Source organism: Thermobia domestica, chromosome 3 (genome assembly GCF_964235325.1).
Source record: "Thermobia domestica chromosome 3, izTheDome1.hap1.1, whole genome shotgun sequence".
NCBI classification, from domain to species: domain Eukaryota; kingdom Metazoa; phylum Arthropoda; class Insecta; order Zygentoma; family Lepismatidae; genus Thermobia; species Thermobia domestica.
This window is the reverse complement of record NC_137456.1, coordinates 115153251-115166983: the sequence shown is the minus strand read 5'-3', so window position 1 is coordinate 115166983 and position 13733 is coordinate 115153251. Positions and strand designations below refer to the sequence as shown.

General features: G+C 34.6%; 1 protein-coding gene across 12 annotated transcripts in view; it reads left to right on the top strand.

Moving 5' to 3' along the window:
- LOC145680673 (uncharacterized) overlaps positions 1–13733 on the top strand; it is a 613323-nt gene that overhangs the window by 441619 nt on the left and 157971 nt on the right. Inside the window, exon 4 of one of the 12 annotated variants that reach the window (XM_081751489.1) lies at positions 5319–5652. The exons of 10 other annotated variants lie outside the window; for them this stretch is intronic. In XM_081751489.1, the coding sequence (XP_081607615.1) occupies positions 5319–5637 (319 nt within the window). In that variant the 3' untranslated portion in view covers positions 5638–5652. Of the gene's footprint in view, positions 1–2619; positions 5248–5318; positions 5653–13733 lie in introns of those variants that run through there. One more of the 12 variants, XM_081751494.1, reaches the window with a different exon arrangement.

The window sequence follows — 13733 nt, the reverse complement described above, 5'->3', positions numbered from 1 at the left end:
CCAGATGTTTTGGCTTTATAATGCCAAAGAGGTGGAGTCCTTTGTGGGTGATTTTGTTAGCTTGCACTGGATCAGTTTACAACAGTCTAAGAGAAAGGGTATGCCGTTAGACTGATTGCAAAGGGTGTTGCAGTAATCAGTCTTTTTTTTTTCATTCCTTTCTTTTTTCCTTCTGCTGTGATGTGCGAGTATTAATCCGTGCCCTTCAGTGCACAGTAAATGGGGTACACTGTTCAGGGCGACTCTGAAAAGGGCTATTTGCCCAGGCTTTTCTTGTTATTGCTATGTTCATTTTCTTTATGATCTGCTTGTTCTTCTTTGTTGTTCCCATACAGCTCATAGTATCTAATTTGGTTGATATTAAGGAATTAATGGTTAGGTTTTTGGTGGGAGTGGAACTCGTTTAGGAAGACATCCTTTGATTCGTTGTCTGAACGTGTAATATGAACTCATTTTCTTTGTATTTGTGGATTCCTCTGTGGTTTGAGGTCTAGACAGTGGCACTAATTTCTGCGTAACTTTAGAGGGTCTTTTCAAGTTTGACATACGTAGTTTAACAAGAAATCGATGATGATTTTAATACAAATGCATAGACCTAAGCAAACTTCATGGTAGCCCGGGACCATTGGCTCCCCAAGATTGGCTCCCATGCATCTAGACGCCCTTTTATTATTATGAGGAATTTAGTAAGGTCGAGTTGATATCATAGAATACCAAAGGGCGCTTGTCTCGCAATTGTCGGTACGATCTGTTATTATTTTGACCTGATATAAAATTGGTCCAAGAAAGTCATACCTATTTAGATTTTATTCCATCTATGAACAAGAGTAGAGAACGTGTTAAAGATTGGCGGAAGATCTTTTTATGTAAAGACCTCAGTTACTCACATTCTGTTGTGGAATAGTATAGTAATAAATTCGCAGATGCACGCATCCAGTTATGCAAAAGAGAATAATAAAGTAGATGATTAATTTCATTTGTTTTAATGATCTCACTGTGTTAACCAGCTTTAAATATACATTTTTAAAAAAGTTATGTTCTACTATGAATATTCAGTTTTTGTTATTAAACATGTTTAATAAGCACATGAAAGACAAACTCCATTTGGAAAGGTCCTGAAAATGGTTTGGGAGTAAGCGAGCAGATCCGGGTACCATCCAACTTCGACACGGAGAACCACGAATCTGCTAACATAAATCTAACAAGGATGATTCTCTTTCTTTGTGTCCTCATTAAATCTATATTTTCATTCTCTCATGTGGTGAGTGTATGTGTGAAAGCAGTTCACTGAAAGATAACTGCAAGGGCTATCGGAGTATAGGAGCGTGAGAAAGAGAAACTACATGTTTCTGTTATGAGACATCAAAGTCTAAGCGGTAGAGCCTGTGAAACTTGTCATGTAAAATATGAGCGATCCCATTGAGTCCAAACTGTATTTTATTTTTTCTTATATATTCTTTATTTTTCAGTACAAGAAGATGAATAAACATGAAATTATATTCCAGATATTGAAAACACAGTATTTTGAGTAAGAAATAATGTAATCATCAAGAATATGTGACCTCGAGCAGTGGACTTCGTCAATCCACTGTAAATTCTGTAATAATGATGTAGAGCTGATATGATTTCGGGTGCTTCCAGGTCTTTCTTAGTTACCATATCAGACAGGGTCTGAAAAAATATAAAGTGCAATTTTTTTTGGTTTAACAGCCAACAGTTATACCCTTTACACTAAAGAAGACAAATAATTAACGAAAGCGAATGATTGTGAAGTTAAATTTTTGTGCCGAGAATCGAACCCGGGACTACGTGCAACGATGCACACGTGCTAGCCAGTAGACCAGAAGAACTAAACAGGGTCTGAAAAGCAACATTCAGACCCAAGTGGCCTGCAATATCACTGATATGCTCTTTATATCGTAGGATGTACTCGATTATCAATCTATACTAATATATAATAATATATTTCATATACTATATAGAAGTTTGTTAGTCTTCCATCAGATTTTCTCATAGAAATGAGTTACCCCCTAGAATCAAATTTTGTAAACAGATAAATGTTTTATCAGACCTAACCACATACGAAGCCATTTTTCCAATTTTCGACGCTAGAAGGATTTTTGGGGGGATGTAAAAAAATTATGTAAAAAGTATGCAGTGAAACCACGATGTCTGTGAAGCAGGCAGTTTTTCTTGTGGTTCCGCTTGTATACTTTCCACGTCTTTGAATTCTTTTGCATTAACCATATTCTTGCCGTTCGAAAAATGGACATGTCAACTCTTCTGAGAATCGATAGATACAATGCTAAGGCATTGCTTGTCGTTGTATTTCCCCTTCATTTCTTTACTCTCAAAGGTTGTGCATAAACATTATTCTTCCTGTTCGAAGATCGGCGACTTCGCTGGTATGTAATATATATGGATTCTATTTACATCTGTGTATAGGAATGAGAGTGAATAAAGTGAAATTTTGTCCAAAAAGAGACCTTAAAGCTTTGACTGTGTGTTTCTTCGAATTTTTAAACTTAAAGGTTTCCTTTTTTGTGATGCTTATTAAGACATTGGCTGTGCAATTTATTACTCACACTAATTCTTTTTCTCTTTTAATTTCTTTTTCAGTCTAATATTGTCCTCGGCTTCAAACAGACAATTGACAACAGCTACAGAAGCTAGTTCTCATAGAAAAAGACCTCAGTGTCCTTTTTGCTTAAAGTCGTTCTCTACAGCACAGGTTATGAAACGGCACAAACTAATTCACACTGGAGAAAAACCATTTGCATGTCAAATATGTTCAAAAAGATTCAACCAGCAAGCAACTAGAGATACACATGTCAAGATTCATGTACGAAAACCATTTCTCTGTGAACTTTGCAAAGAATGTTTTTCACGTGAAAGTGATCTGTTATTTCACACTAAGATGTTTCACTAATAGGAATTTATGTTTAGAACACTAAGATATGCATATGATGTGGTCGTACTGAGATTATGTTTATGTTGAAAATCAGACCGTAATTGGAAATAGCTCTTGGCTCTTGAAGATTGGAATTTACGTTTGTATTTCTTCCTCAGTAAGAGGAAAATGTAGTATGCATTATTTTACTAGACTTAGAAGTACATCAATAAAACTTTTCTGGTATGAGTACAATTGTGACTTTACTTATTGTAATTAATTGTATATTAAACCATTTCGTCATAAACTTTTGAACTGTAAAAGTTCGTTCAGTTTTGTAATTATTTTGCTCGTGTGTACTTAATACCCGAAATCTGTTCTCTTGGTCTGAATATTCTGTTCAAAGACGGATTACAGTCAATTTCTCTGGTGTTGGTAGGTAGAGCGACTAGCTTAGTAGAGCAAGGGTCCGATGTCCATAACTCTTTCTGCGTGATTCAAATTTGTGTATGAAGCAAGTAGAAATAGGAAAGTGCAATAAAGGGATCTACTAAGAATTAGTTTTGGATATACCTCGTATACAAAGATTGAGTAATTATGCCTTCATTACGGCCAATATTAACTTTCAAACGTTAATTTATAATCTCCAATATAAGGCTAATAGTATTTTTAAAAAAATGTTATATAAATGGTGCATCGTGAATTACACGTCGCGATTAGTGTTGCTCACGAGAGGCGAAATGTGAAATAGTTTTCTCGTCTTGCTTCGTAAATTTTTCAAAAAAGTCGTCTCGATTCTCGAAACTTTTCGCGTTTCGTCTCGAAAATTCCTTGTCTAATTTTGTAACTTTATATACTTAATTTCTTAATTAATAATGTTGTTAGAATATTATACTTAAGAATATTCAAATACTATGTAGGGATAACGATTGAGTAATTTATCATTAATTTTAAAAAAATATACATATCACCAGGTTCCTAATCAATGTTCATACCGAAATAAACGTAAAAGTTGTTCGCAGCACAAAACAACCAGTAACTGATTTTAGTAAGACAAATTTTTAGGGTACAAATATTTTTAAATGCGAAGATGCCGACTAAACTTTCGATCTCATATAAGTATACAAGCATTGGCTACGAAGCTCCTAAAATTACTCTTCTCCCTTTGGATTCTGATCTTGGAAATGGATCGAGAATTGTTGTTTCTCGTCTCAAATTTACAGATGTACTCATAGTCCCGACTCTCCTCTCACAGCAAAACAAATGGTGATGTTTGAGGGGGTAATGCTTACACATCGTTTATTATTCAAGTATGACGAAATAGGAAATAAAATCCTTAATTTTAACGTCTCACGATTATACTCTTAAAGGTAAAGGAGACGGATGATTAATGAGAGTGAATGAAGGGCATTGGTAAAGTGAGAGCAAACGGAAGAATCTCGAGAAAACGGATATTTTCCATCACATGGTCCAGAATTGACCTCTCCTCGCATCAGAGGTGAGCGCTCTACCACTGAGCCAGAATACCCTCTTATGCTATGGTGAAGTCATGTATAGTTTTATTATGATAAATATAAGCTATTTATGAGAAATACGTACGAAGGTCATTCAGAAAAAAACAAAGAATCCTTTTGTTGTGAAACCCGAATAACAAAAGAAGCATGGAAAGGATTTGTGGTACTGGAACTCTATACCTTGCAAATACCTTCAAAAGTAGATTAAGGTACATATAATGTCCATATGCCTTCTGTACGCGTTATTTGTCATTTGTGTTTCATATCTAAACTGTCCTTTTTTTCTGGATGACCCTTGTATAAATATGTGGAAACATGAAGGCACCTTTGTACTCTCGAATATCATTTAGCTCGAATATCTTGTAATTTACTTTTGTTTCTTTTTTCTTTTTCTTTTATGAATGATGCTTGGGTAGCGCGAATAATTTATTTATAAGCACACGCTTTAATGCTCACATTTAGTCATATATCGATGCTTGGTTTCTTAAGTGTTTGAAGATTCTTATTTTTCCTAATTTGTAGTAACTTCTAATATATATATATATATATATATATATATATATTCCAGGGTTCCTTCTGTATTTCGTATTAATTTAATATACGTATTAATTTAATTTAAAATATAAATATATTTTTCCTACATATTTACTTCATTCGTATATCTACAAAATAATTTTATAAAGATAAGTACTATTAGGAAGGTATTGTATTATATCGTCTGCAAAGCACTCTGGATTCTGAACATTTCCATACTTTTGCCTCAGATAAATTCTTTAGCTTTTTTATTTTTATTTATTGTACTAGTAAATTGGGCATTATTATTTCTCATATTTTGAATGATTTTTTTTTTTAAATAAATATGAAGCACTGTTTACTACACACACAAAGTAAATCTTTTTTCTTTCTTTCCACAGTTCAGGACACCCGTCAACTCTAAGTACTCACTCATTGAGAGCTGAAGGACCAAGTGAACAAAAATATGTGTGTCCTTGGTGCTTGAAGACGTATTCCTCGTTACAGAATTTGAAAAAGCATAAATTTATCCATATTGGGTTGAAGCCATTTGTATGTCAAATCTGTTCCAAAGGTTTTACTCAAAAAATACACAGAGATAGACATACATTGGTTCACAAACGAAAACCATTTCTTTGCAAAATTTGTAAAGAGTGTTTTGTGCAAGAGTGGCAACTGTCGAATCATATTAAAATATTTCATAGTTTTCCTGATCAGTAGTTATGCTATTTTCTTCTGAATGCTTTTCAGTTCACGTTTGTCATTTTAAACGTTTTTTTTTTTTCAAATTTCGATTCTTATTACTGTATGCCTGTCGTGCTGTGTTTACTCGAATTATTACTGTTATTTTGTGTCAATAAATATCTTCAGACGATAACATGTCTTTTAATTTATCTATTTATTTGAAGTCGAGGCCCAAATTCCATATGAAGATTAAAAATTGTAAAATTACCCCCAAAATTAGACGAAATTTATTGAAAATTCAGGATTTCGGAGGGTTAGTATTTCCAGTACCCCCCTGCGTACGTCTCTGTATATATAAGAGCTTTTCGATAACTGTTGAAGAACAAATTAAAAATTAAGCCATGATAAGGTTTCAAGTCTCTATAGAAATACTGCGTATCTTACAAAATGAAGTATAAACTCTGATTGAAACAAGTGATGCCAACCTAAAACGTTATAAAATTCCATCTCGAGAGGCAGAAATTCTCATTTTTCTCTTAAATTTCCCATGCTATAGTAATAAGAAAATTTTCTAAACTTAGAACACACAAACAGTGCAATTAGTATATATCAGCATTCTCTTCAATATATAAGTCAATTACTCAGAAACTCCAATTATCTATATCTATCTAACAATCTATAAGCAAGTATTTTTTTAATTGAAAGAGACAATTGAAAATGCTGCTGAAAACACTTTTTTTTTTTTTTTTTGAGAGTCATGATTTTGTGTCATAATCTTCTACTGAACGTGATAAGACTAGATAAACTTTATTCTTCAATTATTTCGTATGAAATGGTTTGGAAGTTAGAAGTTTCTCGTTTTATTTTCTTCCGTTAATTCTATTCTTTCTTTCATTTTTTTTTTAAAATTACCAGTGCATAATTAACGTTCTTTAGAACTTGTTTTTGAGATTCATAAGTCACTGCATAAGTCATTTTAACACTAACTTTTGTGGTAACAAAATTTCACAATTAGCATTAATTTCGTGTTTATTGAAGACATTTGTCTACTCTTCGCCCATAGACAATTTTATCGATGTCAATGGAATAGATATATGAAAAATTCCATAAATCAATTTTTATGAAAATTCCCTTTATCCAATTTCAAGAATTCTTGTTAAAAATCCCACAATATGGGATTTTCCCACGAGTTGGCATCACTGATTCAAACATTGAAAGACTTTTCGCTGCAACAATGACATGATAGACGTAGGTTTTTTTCAGAAAAATTTTCGCAACTGACTCAGAATTTTCCCTTTTCCTATCAAATTTTCCCTAGGTTCTTGAGTGTCCAATTCCTATGACAGAAGTTATGTGATAAGATTAATTTAGCTATATTAGAGAAAATACTAACCACATTTGTTTTATTCGTTTGGTTTTTGTTTATTTTTTATTTTTTTTTTTTACTTTTCCTTCATTTTTTCTTTACAAAAAATTTAGCCAGCGAGCAATGGCTGCAAATTTATACTACTTTGAACAAACACAAACTATTGCTATTGTGTTGGTTTATTTCTGATTAACAAAAAAGTTAAGCATTTATATTGATTGGTTAGTCATCGCAAGAATATATATGCGTGGATTTTCGCGTTTTGTCGAAAAATTCCCTTTTTCCTTTTTTTGTGCTAAATTTACCTACAAAATTTCCTTAGATTAGGGAAATTTCCCTCAAACTTCGAACACTGTGATAGACTGACTCTACATAATGTTCAGTGTTGCCAATAGGTGACCTAAGAAAGTAACTAAAGGACTTATAGATCTAGCTAAAAAAAAATTGCTAAACTTACCTAAAAATATAGCAAATTTATAACTAACAGAATTTATCAATATAATAAGGAAAACAGTTCCGAAATTTAATGCACCTGGTATAAACTTATTAGACTATAATATTCTTCCTGCTATTCTGAAATCAAACGCTTTTCTCATTCACTCTTACAATATTTAAAGTGCATTTGAAATTGACATTGACGAGAAGTAGCCTACTAATATATCTTAAATTATTTCGTTTATAATTCTTGTAGTAACATTTGCTTGGTTATATTTTGGTGCTATTATTGATTTAACGTACCTTTAAAATTATAGAGTTCAAGCCCAAAACATACTCGAAACAAATCATAAACACATTTTTAATAATCCTATACAGAATAGAATATGTAATGATGATTATGCCCCCACTATGTAAGGCCAAATTTCCTTAATAATATCAATAACAACGGAATTCTTTCTCTCACCTCTCAAATTATTGAGTCTGCCATTTTTACGTTACAACAAGAAAATTTCTTCCACATGTTATAACGTCCGCTCGTTGTCGTCTAGATAACAGGTTCAAAATACGATTGAGCTAAATGAAGTACCAAGAAATTTATGGTGGTTTACTAGTTTATTATAATTAATATCGCTCTAATTTAGGTAAGGTGCGTGACTAGTATTATTAATTTTAAATAACATTACTTTGCTCTTAAAGATAACTTTAATATTATGCTCGACTTCCCCGAGTACTCATTGGAGATGAAAAAGAGCTCAGCCTCTAATTTAAATATCTCTAGTACAGTAATAATATGATTTCTCTAATATTCTTGGGGACTGCGGCAATATGGAAACTAGTACTCTTCTCTACTCTAGACCCATATTCCTTACTTTCAAAGACTGTTAAACTTGATTACAGTAACAGTCTGGCCTACACCTGGTTTGGACTCTCAATACGCAGAGAAATCCAGATAGGGAAACTAATATTTAAATGATGAGTAAACTTAGGGAATAGGAGTAGCAGCCGTCACTCATGGCCCAGCTACTATATTAGGTCTTTTATTTAAGACTCTAGGTTAAAAAGGTAAACCACACACTCTTATACTTACGAACACGAAAATCGCAGTGTGGAAATAGAAACACCAGCCAAGCCTCATTACTGCCTGACTGTACGGGGATGGAACCCAAATCGCAACCTGGCTTCAAATTTTGTGGGAAAAAGCCTCCAGCACCTGAAGATTTCAGAACCTAAACGTCCTGGATTCACTTTCTTCCTAGGATCGCCTCAAGAATTAATTATTCTTCACTCTTTCTAATCATTAAACTAGAGTCCATTTAAGCCATTATTCTGACGTAGAGCTCAGACTCCCTACTTCATATTTTAATTCCTAGTCCTATCTCGTGAAATCACCCAAGCTATGGCCAGAGACAATTTACTCTAGCGCAACTGGAAGGCAAGGACTGACATATCCACTGAACATCCAGTAACAATTCTGAAGGACAAAACTCCCGGGAAAAGGCTTACTTGCTAATTTCCTTCGGACTGAACAGCCACCAGTATAGAGACCTCCACCCTACAGGCCTTCCGAGCTGAAACATCGAAAGCCATTTAAAAATTTGCCTTTTTATATGTTTTCCGAGGACAGAAAAAATGTAGAAAAAATTTAACTTAGCAACGCTTCAGGAAACTTCTGCAGCAATGGAAAATTACTGGGAAAAGCAAGTAACAAAGAGAAACCTTCAAAAAACTAGCCTCTCAACCAGGTCTACGAACAAGTGAGCGCTTAATTTCTTGAAAATGAGATTCAATAGTGCTAAGACCAGATTTGTAGAAATATCCAGTTATGGGTGTTAAATTGGCCAAAATTAAAGGTAGTAGCCAAACCACATTTTTATTAGCTAAGTAACATATGGAAATTGCTAAATTGGCTACACTGATGGCGTTACTGTGCTGTAATCGGTTCTAATTTGAATATCATTTGTAAAGAGAAATTTCTCTTCATACGGCGTATTCTGAGTAAGCTCAGCTATTAAGGATCAATCAATAACTTTCGCGTCACTAATACAGTTCAACAGCACTGGTTGTGCCGTAAAAAAGCAACTGTTACGTGATAGCTCCGATCAGCATTAATTGCAAGGTAAATATGAATAGAAACAATCGGCTCAACACATCGATATTACCCCCAAATAAATTTAATAAAATTAAAATTAAAATATTTGCCTTAAATATTAATATTATTTTTCTGAAATAATGCACAAAATACTTCGAGTATCTTGTTAATTTTTTTCAAATAATAACTTTTTAAGGCACTTACTCACCTGAAGCTACAATTGTATTGGCAAGGCGTCGCGAATGTCTTCTGTAATCAAACACCAACCTAAAATAGCATTTTTTGGGGCTTATCTTCATTTGAAAGTTATGTCAAATCATAAGTGGTTATAGGCATACTATGTACTATAACATGGACCTCTACAGAGACATTTCAGCGTATATGGGACCAAAATGTACTTAGTATTAGTTGTGAAAATCCATAGCGCCAGGTACGTCAGTGCTCGACGTATCTACTTTCGTCCCGAACGATGCTGCGGCAACGTAATTTCTTTTACAGGAGGAACCCTTGAAAGAATTACGAGGGGATCTTATTTCGTTCCTGTGTCACAGCTTTCCGGAGTCCATTCATAGTTGTTACACGCCTTTTGCCTGAAGTCCTTTTAAGTAGTCGAAATTCACAAAAGTCCATTGAATTTGCACCTGGAGACTTTATATAAATATGTATTTCATTGAAAGATATGACATGAATTCTAGTAACCTCCTTCATATCTTGATAGAATGCTTTGGGCATTCTTGATGTGTGTGACGAAGCTTTGTCTTGATGTATGCAGACCATTTTGATCTCGTTTTCGTACATTTCTGGTAGTTCCTGTATATAGATCGGCCTCAGGGACTTCTGGTAATACTGAGAGGATTTTATAGTTATTCACCACCCCTCGGAATCTTCAGTTTGCCTTGGTGATAGTACCAGCATGAACCCTCTCGAATAAGCTTCTTTGCATGCTCTAACCCAATTTGTAAAGCGCTTCATACCTTTGTCTTTGTACATGATGGCTCTTGGTTTGTTGTAATCACGAAAGTACAGCCACACCTCATCCAATGTAGTGAAATATTACCACCTTCGGTTTGCAAGTGACGCTCGTGCAGCTTCCGAAAATTACATTTACCTTCCTGTTGATGAACATCAGTAAGGTAGTGCCCACCAACCTTGAATACCTTTTCAAGATTCAATCGTTGCCACAAAGTTCGGTTGATAATTCCGAAAAACACATTGGCATTTGCATCTCCCTTTGTGTTGGGGATTCTCTTGCATGACTACTCTGCGAAGTTCCGCCTGCATGCGATGGTGCATGCGTACTAGCCCAGTAGATAAAGGGCCGCGAGCTGAAATAATTTAGAAAAAGCTGAAAATTTCAGGATTTGTTTTTCATGTGATCTTAAATGAAATATCAAAAGTCCCCTAAAATCCCGTGTGCGCTTCATCCTCAAAATGGCGGCCAAAGATGGCGGCCGTCCGGAATGCGCATGGCTACCGATTTTAGCTTGTAACTCTGAGACTATTTAAGATATTCCAATTCTGTAAAAGCACTTTTGTTCTAGAAGCTCTAATCTATAACTTTTCTTAATACTTCTTTCTCGTGAAGTTTGATGCAAAGCCACCATTTTCCATTAAATTATAAAGTGATACAGTTTGAAAGTCCTGTTCTTGAATTGGTTGTAGAAAATCTCCAAAACCGTTAGGAATTCGCAAACAATGCTCGGAATAGTTTAAATTGAACATTTAATTAGCTTTGTTTTAAAAAAAGAATCATCCAAATCGGAATACAATTAGTCGAGAAATTCGACGTTTTTGAAAAATATAGGTGGACAGAGCTGCTTTCTTGTCACCCCATTGTCCATACTGTATTCCTTTAAATCTCCTTTTTTTAGTAGCAGAAATAAAGTACTGAATATATATGTAATCAGTAGATTCACCCTTAACATCATTGGCGTAACAGCTGGTAGTCTATATATTATTATATTCTAAACATACATAAATTTTAAGCTAATGTGGTTCATAGTGGTATGAAGGTAAACGGCAAACCCCTGCCTTCTTATCTCAAAGAATGAAGCAAACAAGAAAAGAAAAGCAGATTATGTCTAAAAATTGAAGCATCAACAATGCATTCGTATCGCGTCTACCTAGAAAGAAGCAATTCCTTCATTGGAAAAGTTACTCCCGAGGATCCACAATTATTAAATTTTTTTGTTGAAAATGTAACTAGAAGTAAGAAAGGTGATTCAAATATGTTATCTCGGATGTATATCATGATCTGCCATTCAATTATTTCAATTATTTTGGAATATCAGCCAGCTATCTAGAAGATATGAATATTCTAGAATGTCTTCTATTATTCCAATCCAAACCGATCATTCTCAAAATTTGATTCAGTTTGTTTTTGATAATGCAGCGAGAACATTAGATGGCCACGGTACTTTCCACAGTATGGGTGGATTAAAATATGCACGCCTAAAATAAATAGACAAGATTTTCGTATAGAACGTGCTGCACTGCCTTCAGCAGTTATGGTATCCGCTCTTGCTGGAAGGGATATTAAATTTTATAACAAACCAACAAACAATGAACTTTTAAATATTGAAATAAAGAATTTGATACCGGAAGAAAATATGATAGTGCAAAATCTCCAAATTGCTAATTTTCACAGAAGTTTGACTTCTCATGCATCTCATAAAAGATTCATCTAAGCCAGGGTGGAATGGTTTCATGCACACTATCACTATGACCACCGGCAGTTTGAAATGAGCAGCATAACTGCAGTTCCTTTTCTCAACTGGAAATCATCAAATTTCTGTACAATTTACACTTCCTTTCTATTTACTTGTGACGGAAGCAAGAAGGCGGGATAGGATTCTTGTATCGTTACTTTTGAACAGCTTCTGTATTGGAAGGCAGTAGAAATAAAACATCTGCTCAACAAGATAGTGATTTAGCTAAAGTAGTTGTCAGACTGGGGGGATTTCACCTTCTAATGTCATACTTAGGTGACGTTGGACATATTATCTGGTACTTTAATTGAAGAACTTTGGGGCTTGTTGTATGCGCAAAATACTGTGGTGCACATGTTAAATGGAACTACGTATGCAAGAGCACTGAGAGCACTAAGCACTTTTGACTTATGTAGCACCATCAACAGATTTGCAGTTTAATTAGGGACCTTGAAGATAGTAATATATGTTTCAGTATCGATGAGTTGATCATAGGTACAAAAACCGTAAACGACTTAAAGGAAAATCCAGACATTAAAATACTTATGACCCATCTAGCCGAGTCAAAGCTGAACTGTGGCTTCAAAGTTTGGAACAAGTAAGATTAATAATACTTTATATTCGAGTGGAGCGTCCTGGAGACTGGGACTTTCATATTTATACGGTGAAATGAATGATTCCAAACTTTTACGCAGCAGGACATTTGAACTATGCGAAATCTACACAGTTTTATCTGCAACAGATGGAAGAATTGGGAAATAAACTGAAACCAGAAGAACTTGAAAGATACTTTGATGTGCGAAGGAAGGATTGCTTTTGGAGTGGAAGTGCAACAGATATGGTAATTGAACAGAGTTTGATAAGGGCAATGAAAGCTTCCGGAGGCTTGAGCTATGGGCGGGATATTGGCTGGCTCGGTCTTATCTTTTCCAATTACAATGGAAGTGAGTGAAGCTTTAGAAAGTTTCTGTGAAAAGTGGTCGTCAGTGTCTGAACAGCATGTAGAAACTAGACCTTTCGGTCAGGAGACAGATGATCAAGACATCAGAAAACTTTCTGATTGGCTTAGTCTTCACAACCCATTTGAACAGTCCTATCAAGAAGACCTTCTAGTCAACATTGCAACTGGCTTAGTAACTGGTAAGAAAGTTAACTGTGATAGGACGAAAGAGATAGGGTCAAAATCACTATCTCGAATGATAGGTAAAACCTTTGGTAGCGTAGTTCGAAAAAGAGAAGAGAAGGTTGTGTGTGTGTCTGCGACAAGCAATACAATTAATGTTAAGAAGGAAACTGTTAGCATCAACTCACTTTAGTTGTTCAGCCGAATTGCTGCGGTATTGCAATCATATGAATAGATGCATCATTTTTTAAAATATGAACTAGCACCTTATCCTCCCTCCTTGTTTGATGAAATTTCAATTAGAAAAACTAGAAAATCTGCACTTGTGGACATTGTAGGATATATAGAACCCTGTATGAAAACTCTATCAGAATTGAGTTACGTTGTAGACGGTGGTTTCTTACTTCA